Source organism: Numida meleagris, chromosome 4 (genome assembly GCF_002078875.1).
Source record: "Numida meleagris isolate 19003 breed g44 Domestic line chromosome 4, NumMel1.0, whole genome shotgun sequence".
Lineage (NCBI taxonomy): Eukaryota > Metazoa > Chordata > Aves > Galliformes > Numididae > Numida > Numida meleagris.
The window spans coordinates 9,187,890-9,212,850 of record NC_034412.1 but is presented as its reverse complement, the minus strand read 5'-3'; the positions used below and the strand labels follow the sequence as shown (position 1 = coordinate 9,212,850).

The 24,961-nt window shown below is 46.0% G+C and overlaps 2 protein-coding genes across 6 annotated transcripts in view; one reads left to right on the top strand and one right to left on the bottom strand.

Annotated features, from left to right (window-relative positions):
• The window catches only part of RUBCN (RUN and cysteine rich domain containing beclin 1 interacting protein), a 28,992-nt gene extending 17,297 nt beyond the window's left edge, over positions 1-11,695 (bottom strand). For 2 of the 4 annotated variants that reach the window (XM_021395058.1, XM_021395059.1), the window contains exons 1-4: positions 11,488-11,695; positions 3,266-3,419; positions 1,328-1,411; positions 346-505 (exon numbers count right to left, since the gene is read on the bottom strand). In XM_021395058.1, the coding sequence (XP_021250733.1) occupies positions 346-505; positions 1,328-1,411; positions 3,266-3,419; positions 11,488-11,693 (604 nt within the window). In that variant the 5' untranslated portion in view covers positions 11,694-11,695. Of the gene's footprint in view, positions 1-345; positions 506-1,327; positions 1,412-3,265; positions 3,420-7,549; positions 8,133-8,152; positions 8,269-11,487 lie in introns of those variants that run through there. The other 2 variants (XM_021395060.1, XM_021395061.1) reach the window with 2 other exon arrangements.
• Positions 11,732-24,450, top strand: FYTTD1 (forty-two-three domain containing 1). 2 transcript variants are annotated; one of them, XM_021395081.1, is made up of 9 exons: positions 11,732-11,864; positions 14,404-14,535; positions 17,344-17,489; positions 18,480-18,592; positions 19,611-19,707; positions 20,661-20,722; positions 21,457-21,531; positions 22,329-22,455; positions 23,472-24,450. In XM_021395081.1, the coding sequence occupies exons 1-9, from the start codon at positions 11,762-11,764 to the stop codon at positions 23,565-23,567; spliced, it is 951 nt and encodes a 316-aa protein (XP_021250756.1). In that variant the 5' UTR covers positions 11,732-11,761; the 3' UTR covers positions 23,568-24,450. The 2 variants fall into 2 exon arrangements, with proteins under 2 accessions (XP_021250756.1, XP_021250757.1); XM_021395082.1 differs by having other exon boundaries at positions 23,455-24,450.

The following is a 24,961-nucleotide window of genomic DNA, read 5'->3' as shown; positions in this document are numbered from 1 at the left end:
CTACCTGCAGCAGAAACATTTGAGCCCATGCAAAAAAAGCTGCTAGAACCCCATCTCCCAAGAGAAAGAAAATGAGGATGTCCAGCACATTCAGATTTGCTCAAGCTCCTGTTATGGCAGCAAGGAGGGCCCAGACAAGCAGGACCAAGCATGCTGCAGACAAGCTCACTGCAGAAAACTAAAGCTCAGCTCTTCTGACCTGCATCCATGCACTTACAGAATGGACACGGCACGCTTTGTCTGACAGCACAGATGCAAATCACCTTTTCTGCTGCACCCCTCACTCAAGCGTGACTTGGAAAATCTGTTTTCATATAATGATGAAAAAGACCCATTTCTACTTACCTGCGTAGAACTTCCTTATGTATTGCCTGTTTCCCAGGAGAGGTCTGAGCTGTGCCGAGAGGCAGTGGAACTGCAGGCTGTGCTGCAGCCACAACTGCGCAATGGCTTGGTCACTGTGGCTGTCTGGACCGGACTGGCCGTTCTCATGCAGGCTGATGAACTGGAAATGAACCATGAAGGCACAGGTTAGGGCAAGAAGAAGCAAGCAGAGGAGCAGGGATCATTCCTCCTCACAGCTCTGCAGTGCCAGGCACTATTGGTGGGAATGTGGTCACATCCTAGCAGCTTCTGAGGGAGCACAGGGAGACAAAAGCACCGGAGAGGAACAACACTACAAAGGTCAGCCAGCACCAGTGACCAAAGTCCTACCCACAGCCACCAGCAATATGAATTTCAATGGCATGTTCTCCCACCCTGACCTGGAGGGATCCCACACTCCCAAGTCTAATTGCTTTCCTGCAGTGACGGTCATGTTCTTGCTGACACATTAACTGACATGAACATCCTCACTGCTCTACAGCAGACCACAGTGGAGAGCATGGACTCTGCTCACATGTGACGGAGAGCAGTGTGGTGTCCTTCACGACACAGGGCACTGAGGGTTGAGAGCATCCCTGTGCATCAGCAAACAGCACAAGCCAGACACAGAAGAGCCAAAAGAATGGTCAAGGCCAATACACAACCCAGAAATGGGATAGATGAAATCTCTGGAGATTTATATCAAAGGATAAATCCCCCCTCTGTGCACAGAAGCACCGCTTGTGCCAGTTCCCTTGGTGATGCGTGCTGTACACAACCAAATGGAGCTGGAGCCTGGCCTGTGGGAAATAAGAAGTCGTCTGTCTAACCCTAAACCACACTGAGTTCCTGGGATGTGGCTCACACGCAACCACAGGGCTGCTTTGACCCTCACCAGCAGGCTCACAGCCCAGCTGCCTTTCTCCCCGAGGCTGGGCACACCAAGGCACCCACTGGGACTCACCTTCTCCAGGTGATGAGCAGAGCTGGGACTCAGTCGGCGGATGTCCTTCACAAACTGCCAGTAATCCTTCTGCCTGCAGTACACCTGCAGGAAGGGGCTTGGTTAGGGCTCACCATACACATGAGCCTCGAGTGACACCACAATGCTGACAGTACAGCTGGCTTAGAGAGTGAGGAGAGGGCGTTCAACCCAGAACCTGCCAGGAGCTCCCACATCACTGGTCCCCTCCTGCCAGAGATGGACCTGGAGAAGCAGGCAGCACAAAACACATCCCAGCAGAACCTGTGACAACCACTGTCCTCCCATGCCAGTCACCAACAAGGACACACCAGCAAGGTGGTGTACCACGGATAAGAAATGTGACACAGCACGTTCTTGGCATCGCATTCCTATCAGCTTCTTATACTGTTTGCCTTGGCTTAGTTCAGACAATGCGTTATTTCTTCTTAAGTTATTCTTCCAGTCAAAGAGGAACTGCAGAAGAGTTGTTTTCCTCAACACTTTATCGTGTGTAAGCACAGCCCCAAATGTCTCTCTTCAAAAAAAAATGCTGATTTTTTTTTCTCCATCTCTGCTTCCTCTTTCACAAGTGTCAGCGGAAGGGGTTCTGTTTTGTGGTTTACTTGTTTGGGGGGGTTATTTTTTTGTTGTTTCTATTTTTAAGAATTTTTTATTTTTAAGAGCACCAACACAGAAATTTTACCCCTTTATATCCAGTTGGGGTTTTCTGCATAAAATAATAAAATTCATACAATAGTTTAAAAATCTCTTACAATGTACATACAGATTTTTTTATTTTTTTATTTTATTTCTAGTCAGAGAAAAAAATGCTGATTTGAAAATATATAGCTAAAAGGAAGCTTCTCTGGAGTAAATATGAGGAAAATTCTGCTAGGAAGCTGTACTTCTATGGGCCTCCCTTTGCAGCTAGTATAGATGGAGTATATAGGAATATATAAATATATAGACATATATTCAGAGAGAGAGAGTTCTAAGAAAGAACTGCCTTTGCACATAGCATTGAGAACAGCACTGTGCTGCCCTACTTTGCAGGTGTCTGTTTGCTCAAGCTGTGGCATGAACTGTTACCAACACACAGAGGAGCAGAAATCATTTGAATATCACTTCCAAACCCTATGAATAGCACATCTATCAGAAAGGAGCACTGCACTCCTCACATTTGAAGGGTAACTTCTCTCTCTGCTCAAAGGAGATCGCTAGCCCATGCTGTTGGGGACTGATGGCACAGGGCATCACTTGAGCAAGTGCTGCGTGCAGCTCCCAAATCCAGGCAGCGAAACTGGGATCGACTTCCTGGAGGCTTATCAGCTCCCATTGCATAAATGAAGTTTTACAGCTCCTGGGCCCCAGCTGTGCAGTTTCCTGGCTCCTCTGCACCTGGAGATGCCTGCTGTGTTGGAGTTGGAGATGCCTGGTGGGAACCCTGCCTGAGGCATGCCCTGCAGGCTTGATGTAATTCTCATCGAGAAACAACTGTGGTAATTGCGAGCTGAAGGGGAGATCTTCAGCCTCTGCAGAGGCTCTCCAGGGCAGGAAAGAAAAATTCTTCCCAGCAGTCATGGAGATGGGGACAGCTGGATGAGAATGGTGGAAGCTGGATACAGGCCCCTTTCACACAGAGCACAGATCCGGCTGCCAGCCCCACTATTCACACAGCTAACCAGAACCAGCCAAGGTCGGAGGCTTCTCTTGCCAGGCCTCGCTGAGGAGTTGTCCAAGTACACGCAACAGGAATTTGGCTCATGGCACATTCAGCTTTATCGCTTTGCTGCAGGCTGCAGTGTGGCCAAGGGAGGAGTAGGCTTCTCCTCAGTGAAAAGACCTCAAAAGTGCACAAGATGGAAGGAACACAGGTGCCCACTTAGGCAAGCTCGGCTCCTGCCACAGGACCACAGTGCTGGTGGAACTGAGGCCTACCTTGTCGTGGATGAGCCCATGGTACAGGATACTGTGCATGTCCCTGCAGAGCCGCTCCAGGCCGCCATACTTGGACCAGACATTGGGGTTGCTGGTGGACACCAACCCTTCCACTGTAGTCTTCAGGTTGCCCAGCAGCTTCCAGTGTTCTTTCCTGCAGAGGAACACAGCGGGTTGCCTAACGAGCACCAGATACAGGGCACAAGGAGCTTCACGGCAGGCCAAGCTCACTCCAGCAACTCTGGTCAGAGTGAAACTTTTGGTGGTTGCAATGTATGTTTTATAGATTCATAAACCACAGAATCACAGAACAGCTTGGGTTGGAAGGGACCTAAAAGCCCAACCACTCCTAACCCCTGCCATAGGCTGCGTGCCCCCCACAAGCTCAGGCGGCTCAGGGCTCATCCAACCTGGCCTTAAATGCCAAAATGTGCATCCCTGCAGAGTTTTAACAAAAGCTTTGGAGATAACGGCCTAGAATGAAAGTTTAACCTTTACATTGGCAAGAGAAAGCCCCAGTGTTTCAGCTGTTAATCCCTTTCACCATCCGAAATCAACCAGATTGCCAAAATAAAAAAAAAGGAAACAAAGAAAAAAGGAAAAACTGCTTTTGCTTTTGTCCTCATGGATTAAAGTGTGGGATGCAAACTTCTTGCAGTGCAAAGAAGCACGTTATCAAGCAATATAATCCTACTACTTTAAAATACGCTTTTCTTGAAAATATTCCCATTTTGAGACTTCTTTATTATTTCAAAACTGATAAAGAGAATGAGCAGATAATAAAATATTGGCTCTGCTTCAAGCTCCTCTGTAACAGCTCTTCCTAGGGAAACTTCACTGCCTTTAGCATTTACCTAAGCTTAGCTCACCAGGCGGCACAGCCAGCCAGCAAAGCTTGTCACTTGTCACAGCAGCTCTGCAGCCAGGCTGCAATTCATCAGCAAGCCTGAACACAGTGCAAGCATATCAGAAGGAATGTGCTCACGCACAGTTCGATAACACCACTGCTGCCAGAAGAGAGGAAGCCGTGTGCAGGGCTATGAAAGCCACACTGCAGGAATTCCTAGAGCCGTACATTGCCATCGATGCCACTTCATCCTCTGGTGTTTGTAGCCCCATCCTCTCTGCCACGCTCATAGTAGAGAGAATGAGACACGAGGAAATACCACTACAGGGAATGAGGCAGAAGGAAATTCCCAGTAAATCAGCCAGCCTGTGAAAGGCTGGAGAACTGCTAAATAGAGGTGTTTCTACACTGCATGAGACTGGGCTGCTAAATATTAGTAGATCCAGAGAAAAATGCAATAATGGGGTCATGTTTGTTTCCAGCCCCTCAGGTTTGCACTGGATTGTGCCTGGACAACAGCAGTTGTTTTCAGATCAGTCTAAAGATCAGAGTTTAATCAAAGATTCCCAGAAAGTGGGTTTATCTCAGGAGAGAATGAAGAAAGCACAGGACTAAACCAAAGGCAGCATCCTGGAGGAGATGTGACCTGAAGAGACAGAGCAAACCTCACTCATCTGAACCAACAGGCTTTTCCAGCCCTGTCCCCCCTGCACTGAGCAGTGGCACTGTGCCTGGCCAGAGAGCAGATGCTGGACACAGAGCTCCACCAGCTCCTCCCCAAGGTCCTTCCAGCACTCAGAGTGAGGAAATGCAAGTGAAAGCTCAGCCACGCTGCTCACTTTCCAGGTCTGTGAGTCAGAGAAACTCCCACCTCGTTATTTTGTGCTATAAAAAGCATGCAGTGAGCACAGCGATGTGGGGTAGCAGAGCCTTGCACCCAACGACCTATCTCGCTGCAGGGGCAGCTGTGCTCCCCCAGAAGCTGGGAAATGGGGACCCCAACACAAACGAACCCTTCCACAAAATAACATAACAGTGCCTCTGCCACTGCACTCAGCACACAAGAAGCAATAAGCACAATTAGAGCACCTTGGCAGAGATGATTCAGAAGCTCCCAGAAGTCAATTAAATCCCTCAATCAACAGAGAGACTCCCACGGGATGGGACTCATTGGCCCAAATGATTCAAAAGCATTTCACAAGTTGGATGCATAAGACTCAACCCATACCCAACATGCAGCTACCTCTGGGCTGGAACAAAGCGCACACAGGAAAGCATGCAGTGACACAAGCCCAAAGAAATGAAGAGCCATACACCTGGCTGCAGGTGACAGGGAGGCAACACACAGCTAACTGCCCTCAGCTTGGACTGCACTTGTGGGTTAACCCTTAATTTGTGGCAGGATCTGCTCCTCTCTCATCGACAGGGCTGCCGGGAGGGATGGAAAAAGACAGGGTGCCAGCTGCCCTCAAGTTCCCCATTTCAGCAGGTGTTCAGAGCAGTACTGAGAAATCCGCTTGGTTTTGTACCAAATAAAGAGAATTATTTGCTAGCTGTTGTAAAAAAAGCCTCACACACCCTGACCTGACACAGGGGTAACGCAAATTCAAATCACAGCATGAAAATACTTCTACTTCCAGGAAGGACAAAGCCAGCAACACACCCAGGAGAGGTCACAGTACATGAGCAGACGCTCGCCTGCAAGGAACACGTGTGCAGCTTTCTCCATGCCCTAGAACAGCCTGCTTTCCCTATCCATACTGGATGAGTGGCATAGCTCCTCGCTGTACCCCAAACGCTGGGCTGGGGAGAAAGGAAGAGAGCAGGCAGGGCAGGGGTCAGCCCACTCAATACATGGGGCATCACCAGAAGCAGCTCAGCTGGAGTCAGGGGTGTGCTTGAATGCACTGTGATTTATGTTTTCCAGGCAAAAATCTGGACGTGATCTGACTGCAGAGGAGATGCTGAGGAAAAAAAAAAGCGCGAGCTCAACAGGAGCAGCAGCATTTCCTTGGGGAAACCACGGCTGGGGTGTGGCTGCACTAAATGGGGTTATAGTTTGAAGGGTGTTCTGGTTCACCGCTTCATACAGGAAAAAAGATAATTCTGCCCTGGACATGCTGAAAATGAATTGCTCATTATATGAGAGCCTGATAACACTGGATATCAGTGAGACCGCAGGCACGTCTCCCTCCCTCCCAATAGATGCCCTCTGACTCAGCCCCCACTTCCAACCACCAGCTCCGTAGGTCTGGGCACTCCCCCGCCTTGCTTTACCACACCAGCTCTATTCCAGATACAGTCAGATCAACCTGTGGTCAGGAATTGCTCCAAACAGAACTGAAACTTTTGCACTGCAGTAATAAAAGAAGGAATAGAGCCTTGCATCTGGAAATCACTTAATGGCACTGCTGACGAAAACAATGGGGAAATTCTGCGGGAAATTCTTTCTCAGTCCTTCCATGCTAGCTAGGGCAGGAACAGCTCCTGGCCCAAGTCAGCAGAGGTGACTCAGGGTAGGTGCAGGGAACAACGCTGCTGAGTCAGGTAAGCTTCATATAAAAGAAAAAAAAAAACATCAAACCAGAATCACGGAGGTAGATGACATCCCCAAACCTGAAGCCTTCTTACCAACAACTGTGTGCACCCCTATGCTCTGCAGGATGCACCAAGCAATCGCTGCTCTCTACCTGGAGGCAACGCCTGATCCTTCTTAGCACACTAAGGAGCTTGGGCTGAGGGTGCTGGGGTCATTTGTGGGCAACAGCAGGGTGACTCCTGCCACATTTCCCGGGGACACAGCTGCTCCTCCTGCAGCTACCAGGGCAGCAGGTACCCGTGGCTGTGTGCACGCTACTCCGTGCACGGGTTCCCCTGACAACAACCAGCAAATTTCCTTCTGCTTTGCTGCCTGCTCGGTGCTTCTGGGAAAAGAAATCAAAGAAATGTTGGCTTCGTGTGATTCATCTGCAGCAATGGCAAGCGGCTCACAAGGCATAGGGAGTCCCAGAGCTCCCCTTGCCCCGCAGCACACTGCCTGCTTGGGAAACCAATCACCCAGGGCCACAACCTACGGCACCTCGCTGGGAATTAGGATGCCACATCACTCGCAGATGGGACAATGAGGCTACACCGGGCCCCTGCCAGAATCCTCCCCTAAAACCCAAACCCAGCGCACAGACGGCTCTGTCTGTGCCACGTCTTCCCCTAAAGCTGTGGAACCGCATCGGCCTCACACGATGCACAGTGATGCAGATTGGCAGTGCAGGACCCGTGCTTGTGGAGGTGAGAACAGCACTGAGATGGTTCTGGAAAGAAGCAAAGCGAACGCAGCCACTCCATCCTCTCTGCCACCCAGCCTTTCTGCATCTGCAGAGTCTGAAACATCGGATCAGAGGGGGTTAGCGAACCACGCTACCCAAGCAGGCAGCCCGAACCTGCGCTATGGCTCTGAAAGCACCGGCCGCATTCTTGCAGCAGCTCCCGCCAGCAGAGCAGCCCGGGAGCTGAGGCTGTCAGATAAGGAACGCCGCTCGCTCGGATCGGGTTTCAGCGAACCTCTCCTCTCCGGCTGACATCTGTGCTGCGCTCCCGACTCGAGCACAAACCGAAGACGTGCAAAAAACCTGGAGCGAATGGGAATGACATCGGAACACCTCCGGGCAGGGGGTCCGTTACCCGTACAGAGCCGTGCCCAGACCCGACCCGGGGGGCACGGGGCGCTCCGCAGCGCCGCTCCCACCTGTCACAGCCACGTGCGCTCAGCGGCAGCCCGACGTTTGGACTCGTACAGGGGCTGAAGCAACGCCCGCAACCTGATCGAGGGCGGCACAGCAATCCGAGCCCAGCGAGCTGCGTGGGCATCAGCACGGCGGAAGCCTGGCGGCTGCTGCCCGTCCGTGTCCCCGTCCCCACGCGTGTCCTCGCCCTACTACAATCACGCACCGCCGCCCTCCCCCGCACACCGATCCCCCCCGCGCGTCCTGTCCGCGCTGCGATCGCCGCGTGTCGCCGCGCCCCCCCCCAAGGCGCGCCCCCACCTGCTCTCCGCGCGCCCCCCGCGGGGCTCGACCTCCATCCCCGGCGCGCGCGGCCCCGCCGCCGCCACCGCCCCGCCGCCGTCACGTGGAGGGGGAGAGCCCGCCCCGCCCCCCTGGCTTCAGTCATGGCCGCCACAGAACTACAACTCCCGGCATGCCTCGCGGCACCCCCCCGCCACTCAGCGCTTCCCAGCGCGCCCCGCGCGGAGCAATGACTACAGCTCCCGGCAGGCGGTGCGCGTCGCTAGGTAGGGCTGGGCGCCGGGTCAGTCCTGGGGCGTCCTCGCCTTGTTGCTGCGGGGTTCGCGCTCCGGTCTCCCAGGTACGTAGGCACGGTGCCCGGCTGTGCCCCGCGGAGGGGTGAGGCCCTGAACCGCCGGCTCGCTGTCAGCCCTCTGACGAGCTGTTAGCCCTGGGGCTGAGCTGCACCGCAGCGTTAAACCGCGGTAATTCCTCCTCGGGATAACCGCGTACCGCATCCGGCACCGGGGAGGGCGAGAACGTGGGGAGGCAGAAATAAAAGCCACGACAGCAACCAGCGCGTCTCGAGGCAGCTCGAGCATCGAGCAGAGAGCGGGGTGGGAAGGGGCCTTTCCTCTGCAGCACGCAGCGCAGGGGATGTGGGAAAGGCGGCACAGCTGCGGGGACTTTCTGCCGGTGACATGGAACTGTAAAGGGGAAGAACGGCTGCTGCCACAGGGCTGAGCGCCATCAGTGCCAGGTTACCGGGGCGATAACAGCTCCGTGTGTCTGCAGAGCTGCTTGATGCCTCAGAGGCCAAAGGTTTCTGCCGTCTTTTGCATAGCGGGAGCTTCCTGTGGCTGTGCTCATAATAGCGCATGCTGCTCGCTGGTGCTGTGTACGTGCAGTTGCACTGCTTGATGTGAAGCGTTTCTGGAAGCTGGGCTTCTTCAGCCTGGGGAAGGCTGGAGGCAGACCTCACTGCGGCCTTCCAGTGTTTAAAGGGAGCTTATGAACAGGAGGGAATCAACTTGTTACACAGGCAGAGAGTGGTAGCACAAGGGGGAGGTCTCAGTTGGATGTCAGGGGGAAATTTTTCACTGAGACTAAACTGGAGGAGAATTCCCCTGCTTACTACAGCTGAACACATAAGTGATCGCAGCCAGTGAAAAAGGTGTTAAATGTGCAGATTGAAGTAAGTAGAATAGAGAGAAAATGTTCATGGGGTACACCAACGTGTTGAAATACACTGCTGTACTATGTAGTGAACAAACTGATCGTCAAAGCCATGGAGGGCTGGGACATGGTTGGGACACAAGAAAGGAATAAAAGCGTTTTGGGATGGAACTAAATGATTCATACAGTTAAAGCACTGTGCATAAATGAAGTCTTTATAAATGTCAGTGCCATATGGAACCATCATCACTTGACTGCATGCAGACACAATTCTGAGGGCTGGGTAGAAAACCAGGAGCTGATGTTTCTTTGATTACTTCTATCATCCTCATGTTATTTTAGCCATTTTGAACACAATAAGAGTACTCTTCAGCATTGTAACGTTTGTTTGATTTCTGCTGGCCTGAACAGATGACAGCTGGTCTCCTGTTTGAGTAATAAATGCAACAAATGGATGTGGTACAGTCTGGATTTTGTCTGATTTCCACCTGCCGTGAGGGCAGGCAGCATCTGCCACCTTTGCAGTTAGCAGATTTGTTTTGGGTAAACGGTGCTTGGTTGTCAATGTGACACAGTCACCAGATGGAGCTGCACCCTATAGCATCACAGGAACTTGGTTTAAGGGTTTTTTTTTTCTTTTAAAAATGCACATTTTATTTGACAGTTCTATTATTAGTGTTGATCTGTAATCTGGTGATGTCGTCTTTCCTTTAGTAATGTAACCTTTAAAAACCTGAAGTCCTACTTGTCATCAAATCCCACTTGTCATTCAGAGAAAAATGCATGTATTATCAAATATGCCGCTCCAAGACCCCATTTCTGAACTTATGCAGCACATAGGGGAAGACAGAAGAAAATGGGGATAGAACTCTCAGCCTTCTGCACCATGGTCCTGAGCTTCTGCTTGGATGAAGAGAAAACCTCTCACTAGCTGAAGGTATCCTATGACATTAACTGAGCTATTCTTTTCTAGTCGGTATAATTCAGCAAGTGGAACATCCAGAATCATTTTATTGCCCTTAGGTTAAAAGGAAGAGATGCGTAAATGGATAAAACAAGGCCTTGTCAGCAATCTATAGTACTGTCATTCTGGTTTTTCATGATTATACATCTAGAAAGATCTCAGATTTGGAATAAAGGCCAATTTGTTTAGATATTTAGATTAAGGTACCTCCTAGCATAGAGGGATAGATCTGTGCCAGGTATGACATGCACACGAACTTAATTGTGCACTGGGTACTTTGGATATTGCATTTCTATGATCTGTAAGATCACAGAATAGAATTGCTTGAGTCAGAAGAGACCTTCGAAGGACGTCTGGTCCAACTGCCCTGCAATGAACAGGGACACCTACAGCTAGGTATTTGCTAGGGAATATTTACTGTAGTCAGCGAGCGTATATTGTACGCGGGCAGTTAATGGAAATGTAGGAGTGTTTGCACTGCAAGAAAAAGCGTGTGTCTGTGGAAATATTTATTCCTTCCCAAGGGCATTTGCAGCGTAGCACCTAGAGTCTTACCCTGTCTGCATGCAGTCAGTCAAACCCTCAACCAAGCGATGCTCTGGTCGTGTCACAAAGGGTCCTGCAGGTCAAGGGCAAGGGGAAGGCAGCTTCTGCCTTCCAGAAGACATAGGAGAAAACATAGGAGTTGCAGACTGTGACACAGGGTGACCACTGTGAGCAGGGGAAGCTGGTAAGGATTTTCCCTTCAGCGTTTATTGCCAGGACCTGAAGGAAGCCCAGCCTGTGTGATTGTGTTGTTCGCACATCTGTTCCTTCCTCTGGTATCTCTGGAACTCCCCGACTGGTTTCAACCAACCGCAAGCAAGATGTAAAAATTTCAATGACAACTGCAATCCCTTAATAGAGAGCTCTAATGGACGAAGGAAAGGAACCCCACCGAGCGAAGAAGAGACAGATCCCTGCTGGCCAGGCCTCGCTGAGCGCAGTCACTTACTGCTGACCTATCACCAATGCAAGCGTTTCCAAGGGATGGAAATACGCAAGGGGGAAGAAAAAAAAAAAAAAAAAAAAGGCCTTGCCATCATCACCAGTGGGCGCCGCCTTCCCCACAGGAGACCACGGCCCGCCCCGCAGCCCGCACCTCGGGCTGCAGCAGGCCTGGCGGAGGGCACCGGCCCGATCTATCGCAGCACGGCCGCGGCCGCCCCCGCGCGCGCCCCCCGCCCCGCTGTACCTGCTCCTCCCGGCCGCCAGGGGGCGTCGTGCCAATTCCCGCACGGGAGGGGTGGAAGAGGCAGCCCTTCTCCTCGGCGCAGGCGTCCGCTCTCCCGGTTGAGGAGTGGTTGTCGCGCATGCGCCGGCGGCGTAAGGTGGGGGCGTGTCTGAGATGACGGCGTTGGGTGGGGTGTTGCGGCGCATGCGCCGCCGCACCCTGCGCATGCGCACGGCCCGCTCGCACTTGGGGCGGTCGCGGGGAGACGGCGGCGGTGGTCTTCCAGTGGGTAGCCATGAGCGGGTTCGGGGCCGCGGCGCTGCTGTCCGGCTCCTCGGCCGCGGCGGGGGCCCGGAGCGGCAGCAGCGACAGCTTGGAGAAGATCGACATGTCCCTGGGTGAGCGGGGCGCCGGGGGAAGCGCGGGGGGCTAGGGCTGATCCGAGCGCTCGGTGAGGGAGGGCGGGATGGACCGGCGGCGGCAGCAGGAGCAGGCCGCGCCCCGCTTACTCGCGGGGTTTGAAGCCGGTAACCTGCCGGGTTTCCTCTGGAGTTCGGCTGAGATATTTCATCAGGTAAATAAAGCGTGATGTTGCCTTTAACACGCCGTTTCCTGTGACCCCCCTCTCCTTGGCGTCCCGTGGGCCGCATGCATGAGGAGGTGCGCGGCCTCCGTCCGGGCCTCGCGGGTCTCCAGGTGTGTCCCGGAGCCCGGCTGCCGTGCGACGTGTGGTGGCCAAGCAGCACCTCAGGCCGGTGCTGCTTTGAGCCCCCGCGCTGAGCCCGCTTCGTAGCTGGGGGCACGTCTGGTGCATTCCTGAAGCACGTCTTTCAGACTGGTTATATTCCAAAAACTGCTGTTCTGTGCTCCAAGGCTGCTCCGCAGTGTTACCAAAGAATGTTGCATAGGAACTGTGAGGAGATCTGCTTCGAAAAGTGAAACTGCAACAGAAGGCTTGGCCTTTGTGGGTCAGCTGACAATAAGAGGAAGTATATATGTATTCCTTTTATGGATAGTACATTGTTGCTCTTTGTTCCAGTGATGGAGATGACTCGTGAAAAGATGTTTAGAGTTCTTCTGAATGTGGAGCACCATTACAGCATTTCTGTGATTTATAGAGTAACGTACTGAATCTTAGTTCCCAAGCAAGGGAACTAGGCATAAGACTGTCAGATCTCGGTGGTTAGCTATTGTTATAAAATCTAATGTTTTGTTATTTGGCCAAGTTGACTTTTGAATTTGTCACTGCTACATGTTCCAGACATTGGCCTACAACAGATGGCAGAGAATTGTTGTGATGTCACAGTGACGTTTTGTTTAAGAAACCCTTCTGGGTGGCTGTGTCCCTTGACTTGCTCAGTTGCAAGTACTGCCCTTGAGTTGCCGTTTTGTGGCCTGCTGGAGGCAAAGATGCAGTCCCACATCTGTCACAATATCAAAAATTTGACATAATGCTCATCTAGGGAACTTTAGGATCTAGATCTTTGCGTTGAGTGTTCTCTCATATGCTAACAAATATTAAACTTCTTATTGCTAGTGTGTTATGTGCTCTGAAGCTAAGCTTCCAGATTGATAACATTCCTACATTATTCTGCTGTTTCAGGTGCAATTTTAATGTCTGATCTAAGACAAAATAGGAGAATGCTTTGGTCTGACTTAGCTAACAAATGCGTAATGTCCCAGATATCTTCCATTTCCCCAAATGAGAAAATAGCTAAAAAGTAAGTTCTTTTGCTTAAAAAAACTTTCAAGCATATGTGCACCAGCAACTAACTGTCTCCTGAAAAATGGGAGTGAAGTTGGAGCAGGTGAGCTGTGAAGCAAGGACTGGTGCTTGCTGAGCGTGGTAGTTTATCACAGGTACATCGGGGTGGAGTTAAGTGATATGAAGAAGCACATGTTCTGCTTGGAAATGTTGGGAAGTCTTATGTTTGGCTCAGCACCACATTGTTACTAGTATGAAGTTCAGGCAATGCTCCTGGTTGAGTAATGCTGTTGGCAGTGACAGTTTTACCTATTTTGAGCTGTATGAAATGCTGGCGTGGCTTTAATTTCCTTTGTCATACGGAAAGGATAGTTCAGAAATCCTTCCTCTAGGGATAATCTCTTTCGTAAAGAAGATTCTACAGAAATCCAACCCTGAATGACCTGTATCAGTATCCCTTTTTCTAACAGATTTTTTTTTTCCAAATTTTCGGGGGTTTTTTTGCAGCAAAATAACCTGATTTTCTCTTACCTATACTTCAATGGGATACAAAGCACCTGGTTGCTTTACTCCTATCTCCTGCCAGCTAACCTGATGAGTGGATGAAGTCACACTGCTGTGACGTGATCTGCTGTTGGCAAACCCGTCAGCTTTTCATGAGTTTATCTTGCGCGTACTCGTAAACCTATTAATAAATTGTTCAACGTTGTTTCCTAAGATAATAAATAAGATGATTGTTTGGATTGCAGATATTTTTCCCCATCATCTGAACCTCAGTGAATTTATGAAGATAGCCTCAGTTTTCTTTGCATGATTTTATTAAGTAACGTGGGGTGAAAGTGCTGTGTCTTGAACAGATACTTTGTCTGAAATCTAGGAAGTGTGAGAATGAGACAGGATTATCTTTTCTTTAATGGTATACAAAAGCTAACAGAGTTATTTGATTAAAACGCGGTGTTTGAGTAAATACCACAGTCTTAAAGTGCCTTTAATGTTATGAATGTATGCAGCTGCTTATTTCATAAAGTAATAAGGGAAAGAGATATTGTAAGACTAACAGGGGCTGGGTGTTTTGCAGAGATAATATTTCTGGAACCTTAACTTGTATGTGCTGGCTTCACAAGATTAACCAGTTTGTTTCACATGACTCTAATCTGCTCAAGTTTTTTCTTTAGATCTCGAATGCATCTGAAATATAGCAAATCTTTCTTTTTTTTTTCTAATTTTTACAGATGATATAATTAAACTGAACAAGAAAGAAGAGAGAAAGCAGTATTCCCCCAAAATGAAAAGAGGACTTCAGCAGAATCGAACTCGACAATTCAGGACGCCAGGCTCCAAGTGGGGAGTCCAACAACAGAAAGGTGGGTGTATCAAATATGACGTGACATGCCAGGCCAGTACAGAACTTAGGCACTTGAAGGACACACTTGGTTAAAGGAAGGATCTGCTTGCCTTCTGATATATGTGTATAGCTTCAGAAATTGTGTTGGTATCTTGTCCTGCTTCAGAGATGGATAGAAAGAGTGCTTGCGCCAAAGCCCACGTATTAGGAAATGTAGAAGCTTTGCCAAACCTTAGAGCTTTGTGAAAAAGAACCAGCGTATTTGTATATGCTAGGTAGAGTTCTCCTGCTAGAAATCACAAAAATAGCTGTAACTGCAGTCTGTAGCACTGCCTCTGGGATTTACAAATGGATAGTGAAGGGTGTCTGAGTTGGCTTTTCTTGTTAAGGCTATGGGTTGCAAAGGAAGTATCACATCAGCCTTCTTCAGCCTGTGTTTTTACAGTGGATTACAGCAGCAAAGAAAGAATCACATAGACGGGGAGTAAAGAGGGGAAGTGTGCACAGTAACAGCTTTACTGGGGATTTCCTAAATAACTTGCAGTTTTTTCAATAAACAGGAGTCATTCTGAAAATGATTCCCATGTGTCCAATACATGAACGTCATCTGCTAGAAATAAAGTCTGTTTTTTCTTATGTTGAGTTTTGCAGAGCACCTTTTTAGCACTGCATGATACTGTATGCAGAAAGTTATCTCCTCTGCTAATGAAGTGTTTAAGTTAAGGCATACAATTTCTAGCATGGTAGCATTGATGTAAAACAAATGTGCATCAGACTGGTACATACACAGTAATCCCCGTGTTTTCGTCGTCACTGCTTAATGTTTGTTGTAGCAGCAGTTTGTATTTAACAACTTTGACCCAAATGTCTTCGGAGCCTAAAGAATGTCACATAGCTCAGGGCTCCAGAGAAGTTTTGCTTTCTAGACAGGCCAACATAGCAGTGTTACTTAACCTGTGCATCTTTGGTAAATTCTTGGAAGTACAGGGAAGTGTTTTACGTCAGTCAGGCCAAGTGTAAGAATATTTGTGGGGGTGACAGAGTGAATCTGAGTGGTGGTCTATCAAACGTAGGCTTCTGTGTACAACCGCAGCTGTCAAATGCAGTTGTTCATGATCTAAAGGGCACAAAAGAAGCAAATATCACAATTTAGAGTTTTGGGAAGGACATGAGGTTCAAATACAAAATTCTGAATGCAACTGTCTTGGCAGTTACTTCAATCTCTTGTAACTTTCCCTCCTTTTCTGCTTTCATTCTAGGAAAAAGGCAAACTTTTTGCAAAATTGCTACCTTCATATGTTGAAACATTGTGAATAAGTTACTGTTCCCTTCTATACAGCTCTACCCATTTCCTCCCATTGAAGCAAATCTCTCCTATACTGTTTTTGAGCAGAAGGTCTCATTAAATTGTTCTTCTGAGCATTTAAGTTATTACTTGTAACTGGTAAGCAGATTTACTGCTGCTCCATTGCCATTGAAGTTGCTCTGATAAGTGGCAAATCCTCTGTTTGTGGCCAGCTACAGAAACCACAAAAGATCAATGGCATTCAATTCGCTCTGGTTTTAAAAGTGGCTGCCAAACTCTCTGGAAGGAAGCAAGGAACTTGAGCTGGGACTCTTTTCAACTGTTGTGGGAAGAAACAGAGAGAAGAGCATTGTTCGTCTGAATAAAAGTTGTCCTTGGTGATGCACAGAATGCAACCGCACAAAACCCCGTGCAGCCTGAGCTAACTTTGAAGTTGTCATTTCACTGAGCAGAGCTTGGTCCAGAGAACTTGTGAGGTCCCTTCCAGCTTAAATAACTCTGTTTTTCAGACCTTCTATTCATAGGGAAGAGTGTTTGCTAACTGTCCACACAGCATGGTTACATAGCATTTTCTCAAGACCAAATTTATCCAAGCTACATTCTGATTGATGGCTTTGCTTCTTATGATGGCTCTTGTCTATTGAAGAAGCTTGAATGTACTATCAATGCCATAACGTCACACATATCAAGTTTAGGTGTGTCTGTTGCTGTAGAGCTATCTTCTCGGTCTTAAATTTATCTTACAGTCTGGGGTTCTAGAGGGGATGACTGCGGGGTAAAACCAAGGCACTGCCTGTTTACATAGCATGAAGCTCAGTGGCTCCAGACAGGGTTAACCAAACCCTTGTAACTGGAGACTTGAGATGTTTATACTACAGACCTCAGGCTTGCAAGCCTTTTATATTTGAAGGCTGCTGTCATTTCTTAGTCTTCTCCAGACTGCTATACAGACTTCTAATTGAAAACACTTTAAACATGATGTAATTTGTATACTGTTTAATATGGTTTTGTGGGCTGCTTGCTGTGTTCTTTTTTTTCTTAAGACGTGACTTGGGAACAACTGATCTACATAAGTAAACTTTGAAGTTGTTTCTTACCCATCCCCCTTATTTTCTTTATTAAACTATTAATTTAAAATTTGCTGAATGGCTGGGATGCTGAGTTAGTTGTTTTGGTTTTGCATTGTTCAGCATTTGATGAGGCCCGTTTTGGAGTATTTGATAGTATCCCATGCCACAAAGACTCTTAATTATTCCTGCAGGTGTATCACATAACAAATTTTGAACATAATACAATGAGGGAGAGCAAAATTAAGATCTATATGAGAAGCTGATTATTGCTGTCTAGTTTTAGATCCAAACTTACAAGTAACTGACCAGGCTGTATTCAGTTACAGTGACAGCTTCTGCTCCAAAGCTTGAAGTGTGCTACCAAATAACTTGCATTGCCCACGTGTCATTTTAACACAATCAAATTGTTATTTCAGTAGGAATTTTTGAACTCCTCACGTTTTTTTTGCAGGTTATGGTAAAAATCATTTGGGACACAGAAAGAAGATTGTAGGAAAGAAGCGTCCTTATGGAGTTATAACTGGCTTGGCAGCCAAGAAAGCAATGGGTTCACACAAAGGAATTAGTCCTCTGAACAGACAGCCACTTAGCGAGAAGGTAATTAATGCATTTCCAATGGTTCATGCAACTGCATTAGGGGTAACCTGAACTCCACAGAAAGTCAGAACAGTTTAGAAATGGAACACGTAGGCTGTTGAAATGTATTCCAGTATGCTTGTTCTGTACCGTGCAGCCATCTGATGCAACGTTTTGTGGAATCGGGGATGGCTTGGCCAAGTTGGTATTTGTTCTGAAGGGGATGGTTAATGACAAAGTTTGAAAGCTTTTGCATACTTAATAAGATTGCAAGGCATGAAAATTCAAGTGCAGAAAGATGTTCTGTGAAAGTGTGCTGGTTGTTACTGTGCTTTTACAAGAAAAGCTGCATTATTAGGATTTCTTGTCATTTATGTCACTTTGCTATAAACCAGTGAGCCCCCAGACATGCAAGTGTTAAGCATATGCCTATTATAGAAATGAATTCTGCAATATACTTCTCTCAGTATGCTCCCTGTTCTGCATTCCTCCAGTGCTTTGATGCTTACTCCACCTAGTCTGTTTTTGTGGAACAGGGATTGCTTTTGGATTTGTGAAGAATAACAGTTGTAGCAGTGTGTGGAGGAAGTATTTTGTCAGTTAGATAGGGAGATTAAAAAAAAAAAAAGTAACTGATAAGCTGTGCGCTTTTTTTTTGCGTGGTAATGAGGGGAATGTATAACTCTTAAAAGTGTAGATGGTATTTCAAAAATTGTGGTGTGTTTTGAAAGATAGGCATAGCCAAATGTGTTCTATTTGTAGCTTGTAAACAAAAATTGAAGAAGTCTCTATTAGCATGACGTCTGACAGAGTTGGAAACAGTAGAGATTTTAGGCTTTGTAGATTAATATCTTCAGCAGTACACAACAGAATTCAGTCTTCTGAGTTTCATATGATACTGAACGGATGGTTTAAGCACATACAGTTACACTATACCCGTTTCAATGTATTAACTAATCATTAATATATACATTATGTATACCCACTGTATTTTATTTTCTTATTTTTAAGAACACACAACGGAATTATCCAGTTCTGAAAAAGAAACCAAACTTGCGGAGGCAATCTGAAATGCAGAGAAAACAAATTCCAACCCTCAGGAGGCCTGCCCCACTAAGCAGAAGGTAAAATACCACGTCTGCTTTCCAAATTCTTCTTGACAGCTTTCCATAAAGAGTCTCATTCGACAGCACTGAGGCCAAGAGAAGATGGCCACAACTGGCATTAGTAATACAGTCGAGACTGTAGATCCATATATGAAGTTTAGCAGAGCTGGAAGCTGAGCGTGAGATGATCTTGATGCAAAGGCAGATATTTATTGCCACGTAGAATACTTGGGAATTACCTGCATTTGAGACGATCTGGGATTTTGCTTTCATTTACATCACAGGCAGCCTGCATGAAAGCGGCCGTTGTGGATTTCTGTTGCTTAAAAGTGACAACCACAGTTGAGTGAAATTTCTAAGGAATCTCTTGTGGAAGCTGCTGCCATCTTCAGTTTCATGGAAGCTATTGCACATTTCATTTAGCCAGAATTTATTTATGTCTGCTACAAACTGCAACTAAACTGTTTTCTGCAGTGGAAATTTTCACTCTGTGACTGTTGTGGAAACTGTAAACAAAGCTTTGTTTACAGTTATCAACACAGCTTTTTTTCTTTTTTTTAATCTAAAAAGTGACGTTTAAACTGCTGGGGGATATCAAACAAAATAAAGCAGAATTAATAAACAGGCACGTAGGATTCCTGATGACAGGTGCTGCACTTCATAGAATCACCAATGTTGGAAAAGACCTTCAAGATTCCAACCGTCCACCTGGCAAGAATATATCTCCACTAAACCATGGCCCTCAGTACAACGTCTAAGAGATGTGTGGGTGTGGTGCTTACAGAAATGATTTTGTGGTGGACTTGGTGATCTTAAAGGTTTTTTCCAACCTAAATGGTTCTGTGAGTCTGTAATCTCGGGTGCTTGAAATTTCTTCGTTTTTTGGGTGTGTTTTATTCCTAGAAGGTGAGAAGCTTATTACGACTGAAATGTTCTACCTCTAGGAGACAGCTTTGCAGATGTCCTTCGTAGTGGTCTCTCTCAAACGTTATCTATCCAGGAAGCCTTTGATAACCACATTTTTTAAATATTACAGGAATAACATGCCATCTGCTTTTGCCAGAATTGGAAACAAACTAAATCAACAGAAAGACACTCGTCAAGCAACTTTCCTGTTTCGAAGAGGATTAAAGGTAACAAAATATCACTGAAAACAACAATATTGTGCCACAGGTTCTAAGCTAACGTGTAACACTGATATTAATAAATCAAGTTTAAACATCAGATCTAAGTAGAAACTTCAGGTAGACTGTTAAGGAGGCACATGTTCCTCTGGGGAAACGTACTTCTCTTCAGTTATTGTAGTGCATTGAGTCATGCTTCCTGTTTCGGTGTAGCTGGACTGTTTGAAGGGTATGGGACTTCTCCATTTCAGGACAGTTGGAAGTTATTACCTTTTCTTCTTACAAGTAAGTGTAAGAATGCAATGCACAGCTTTCAGCAGTTACCTTCAGCAAAATGATAGAGCAGTGTTTTAGAACCTGACTGTGACTATCTTATCTGTATGCAAAGAATCTCTTAGTTATTTTGAGTACAGTCAAGAAAATAGAAAGGGAGAGTGCAGTGAATGATAGCTGTGTTCTCAGTTTTCATCTGTACCCTCATCCTACGTCTGCCATGGTTTTCACTGTAGGTAGTTGCTGTCTTCCATTGACAGGAGTCACAGAATTGTGGACAGGATCAGGAGAAAAACAAAACCAAACTCATTTAAAATAGCAGTGGAACTTAAAGATGTTTTGGATATTATGTAACATATAAACAGACATTAGCCTTGTTTCTCTAGCTGTCCTGGTATCATTTTTGTGTATCTTGGTAAAGTGTTTGCTGAGGTAGTTATCAAAGATGTTTCCATCTCTACTGGTTATTTTATTAACAATTATGTTGAAAACATTTTGTGTTCTTACAGCGATTTCCTTCCAATGTCATGCAAAAGTAATGTGACAAATATTAGTATGTCCCTCTGAAAGTATAGCCCTGCTTGTACAAACAGCTTTCAACTTCTGTTTTTTGACTGCTCTATCTGCAGCTGCTACAATGGCAGTTGAAACTGTATGCAAATACAGTGTCTGTATTGATGTGATTTCAGGTGCAGGCCCAAGTGCAGCCAACAGAAGATCTTGATAATCAGACAGTAAAGAGAACTCGTCAGTAAGTATTTCAGCTGGAAAACTTCAGTATGCTTACTTGTTTGTACTACTGTTCTCCATTTAGTTCCAATTTCTGTTCTTGGCATTTATAATATATATATTTTTTCTGGTTGTTTTTTTTGTTTGTTTTTTCCCCTGTAGGCATCACAGCTGAGTGACAATGATCCTCCTCCTATTTTTCTCAGTTGTTTCCTCAGTTGTCTTCCAGTTTAACCAGGAAGAGTTTGTTTGCATAAGGTGCTTGCAGGATTGAGGGGGAAGGTGTTAGCTTCCAAGGAGCAGACTAGTATCTGCCACTCATGAATACTGCTTATCAATCACAGCCTGATATGCTCTTTGCAATTTTGCTGTTGGTAACAAAACAGGCTGAGTAAGCAGCGTATGCCACTGAACTGCAGTACGTCACCTCTTAGATTTACTACTAACTAGTAAAAACTAACTTGACTGTACCTGTGGCGAGGAGCATGAATGTCTTAAAGTGAACGTTTCAGTCAGTAATGCAGCTTTGGTACGCCTTGCCAGCATGGGAGCTAGAGTTCACTTGAGTAAGTTTAGATAACATGGATACAGGAATCAATAACCAAGCTTGTAGCCTGCATGTGGTCATCTTATTGACCTACATTTTTGAAGCTTGCACGTTCTTTTTTTAGCAAGAGTTTTAGAAATACGTTTGGAGATAATCTGACTGAAATTTCTGTAATGCTTTTGTAAGTGATTTCTGTGTTTCCAAACTAGATGGCGAACTTCTACCACAAGTGGAGGGATTCTGACTGTGTCCATTGAGAACCCCGGAGCAATCATAACTCCAATGTGAGTTTCAAAAATAGATCTCAGTGTAGCTGAGTGTTCCTGAGCCATTAAGCAAGTTCCTTGCAGACAGTCTTTCGGGTGACCTCAAGGTGACAGCTTATTGTGAAGACTTCTGAGTGTCCCTTTTCTGAGTATTTCTGAGCTGTGTCTGAGTAATGTCACAGCTGGGTTTCACGAGGCGTCTCCCAGTCAGGGGTTTGATCTGGTGTGTGGAGTTGAAAAGTGGTGAACTGGTAGATTTTTCACCTTGTCTGCCTCTTCCATTTCAGGCTGTTTTGTGGCTATTTTGCTCCCCTGACTGAATGAAAATGAATGTGCATCTAGTTGATGAGTGATGGTAATGGTTTCTGCCTGATCAATAACGATACTGCAAGAATTGTGTTTAAAGAAAGCACTGCTGTATTTGTCTTCTGTGAAATTGAAGTTACTGTTGATTCACAAGGTGTTCTATTTGAAGAAATCTTTTGATGAGTTCTTTCATTAGTAGAATTTTGTCTGTAAGGAAGACTGTACCAGTTTTTATTTTACAAATTTATGAGAACAATTAAACATGAATAATGGGTTTGTCATTGAAAGATAAAATTGCTTCCTTTTGAGGCATTTGCTTTCTGATAACCATAACAAAAGCTTCACTTTATAGTTCTGCTTGACTTTAGCCTTCTTGAATGTGAGCTCTCCAGCTCTTTAGCCAGCCTAATCAAGTGGCTTGATGACAAGTTTATAGTTCTATCTGCAGTAAGGCTTCACTGCATAAAACGTGTGTTCACTGCATCCTGTCTAATCCTCTTCTTTCACAGTTCCCAGAAATTGCGATTAACTCGTACTCCTGTGCCTCCATTTCTGATGAAGAGGGACCAATCTGAAGAGAAGAAGACTCCCAAAGGGGTCCCATTGCAGTTTGATATTAATAGTGTTGGAAAGCAGGTAAACGCGGTTTCATTCCTTAAGTGTGGATGTAATTTCAATGCAGATCAGATCTACTGAGCCAAGCACTTTCTTCCTAGACTCAGTGGTGATAAAAAGTGGGAACCAGTGACTACTTCTTGTTTCCACTTCCAGTTCTTCCACTAACTTGCTGTGTAACTTCAAGCAAGTACCTGAACTCACTGTTCCTGTTCCTCTAGCTTACATCTTATATGCCCACGTGCTTTAAATGGGATTTAAAATGCTAACTATTTTGAAAAGCCTTCTGATGTTCCTGCTGTTCTTAAATCAACTAGCATGTGTAATTCAGGGATGAGCTTCATTTGGTGGCATAGCCTGCGTGGAATCCTGATAGCTGAATTAATTTATGGAGCAACTTTTGCTGTGTGCCTAGGGGTATTTAAAACAAGAAAGAAAAGGGAAAAAATCCTACGTGATGACTTAAATACTTGAAAGATGAGAAAATGTTCACTGTTTTAATGAAGATGAGTGATTGGATGCAGAAATCTTAGTGCTGTCGTTGAAGGAATTCTTACTGACTGACAGAGAGTTAGGTGCTGGAGAACATGACCGCAAGATGAGACTTTTCTTGTAATCTGCTTCTTACTGCCATCTGCAGGAAAACTATGTGGGGTCAGGGCATTGGTCTGGATTTGTTTCTTCTGTGAACAAGCAATATGCCAAAAATAGCCTACTACTACATTGCAACAGTTACTTGAACTTTTGGACTGGCCTTCAGTCTACAGCCTCAACTGCATGAACTGGAAAGAAACTTCGTTACAGTGGTTAAACAGCTGTATTTGTTGAAGTTGCATAGAATCTGTATGGAGAAATGAGCGTAGTAAAAGTGACCTTTTTCAGTCTATCTGTCCTCAGTTTAACTTTTTTACATTTTTCTGAGGAGATGGTCAGTCTTGACGATGTGTACTGTGAGTGAATTCCAAGAAGTGGTTGCTCTTGGTTTTTCCAGTGGTGCAGGGAAGGGCTAAACCAAGTTAGACTTTTTTTTCTTCCAGACAGGGATGACGCTGAACGAACGTTTTGGGATCCTGAAGGAACAAAGAACAGCGCTGTCTCAGAACAAAGGAAGCCGTTTTGTAACCGTGGGCTAACCTGACAAATGGACGAGCACTGATCCCACCTGTCTAAAAAAAGTGAGATAAAAGTGGGCGGAAGAATACATACGTCACTGAAATTCTCCAGACTTCTTGCTAAGATGGTGTCAGGAATAGCTATCTTTGTTACTTCTACTTTGAATGGTAAAGTCATTTCCCCCTGAAAGGGGGGAGAAGTAGGGAAACTGATCTGCTAAAGTGACACCATTACCTGGTTGGAAAAGATTCTGTTGCCCAGCTGTTGACAAACACTGATTTTGGTTCATCTTGCAATCAATATATAAACATGAAGTTAAAAGCTTTTACTTTTTGTTTAGAAGTGCTCAGTATCTGTTCTTTGACACCATGCTATCATAAAGACTGTGTCAGTGTTTCATTACAACTACCATTTTATGGTGTTAGGGACTGCCTACGAACGTTCTCTGGACTGCAGTTTGGCACAGAGCCTCAGTCCATGAATACTTTGGTAGTGATGTAGCAGCATTTTTCGTGGGAGCATTGGTTGTACTTCTTTGTGCTTTTGAAGTTCAATTTTTTTTTTCCTTTCTTTCTTGAAGACTTAATGTTTTGCATCCTCTTTTTCACAAATAGAGCTGTTAGCCGAGACCTGTAATAAATCAGGATGGAGACTATTCTGGTCCTAAGAGTGGTCCAGATCCCATTGGAAGAATACTGCACAGGCAGTATGAAAGTAACTTATACTACAGATATCTCAAGTTCATTAGCATCATCTGCAAATGGAGTATGTCTTGTCTCCTATTTTTTCCTTAAACTATTGCTTACTATTTTTGTTTGTAAGTCGTCTTTTTCCCTCAAACTGAAGGCAATAACCTTACATTTTGGAGTAATTTCATAGGAATAAATGTAACGTTCACAAGAAGGTCAGTGGTACAGTGGAGTTCCTTACCCTCCCAGGTACAGGATTCTCATCTTGCAAACCTTGCCCTGGAGGGTTTTCTCTGCTTTGTGCAAATGGCCAGAAGCATGCAGTCTAACGGCACTTGTTTGTGTATACCAAAGAGAGGTGAGATGTAAAGCTCAGTAGTGGTCAGGCATCTGGAAGCTGGCTGGAGGTGGGGAATGCTGCTGGAAGAAAGCCCACGGTCCAGCAGCGTACGTGAGGCATTAAGCAGGAGCACGTAGTCGCTTACTTGAGGCTTAGCTTAGTGTGTACGAATCTGCAGGATGGTAACGACTGAGTCATTGCCAATACAAGTTTGTATCATCCCTGAAGACCAGGCACCTGTTCAGAATGAACATAGAGAGAAAGGTGCTTCCAGCCCAGGATCTGATGAACTGAACGTTGTTCGATAGCAATGCAATTTAGGTACAGCCGGGTGAAGGAAAGGTCAGCTTGCTGCATCCACAGATGTTTATGGTGTTTGGAGTGG

Coding starts and splice junctions, on each gene's coding strand:
- FYTTD1 (XM_021395081.1), top strand. CDS start 11,762: ATGAGCGGGTTCGGGGCCGCGGCGCTGCTGTCCGGCTCCTCGGCCGCG. Junction 11,865..14,403: donor GAAGATCGACATGTCCCTGG/GTGAGCGGGGCG, acceptor TAATTTTTACAG/ATGATATAATTAAACTGAAC. Junction 17,490..18,479: donor GACAGCCACTTAGCGAGAAG/GTAATTAATGCA, acceptor CTTATTTTTAAG/AACACACAACGGAATTATCC.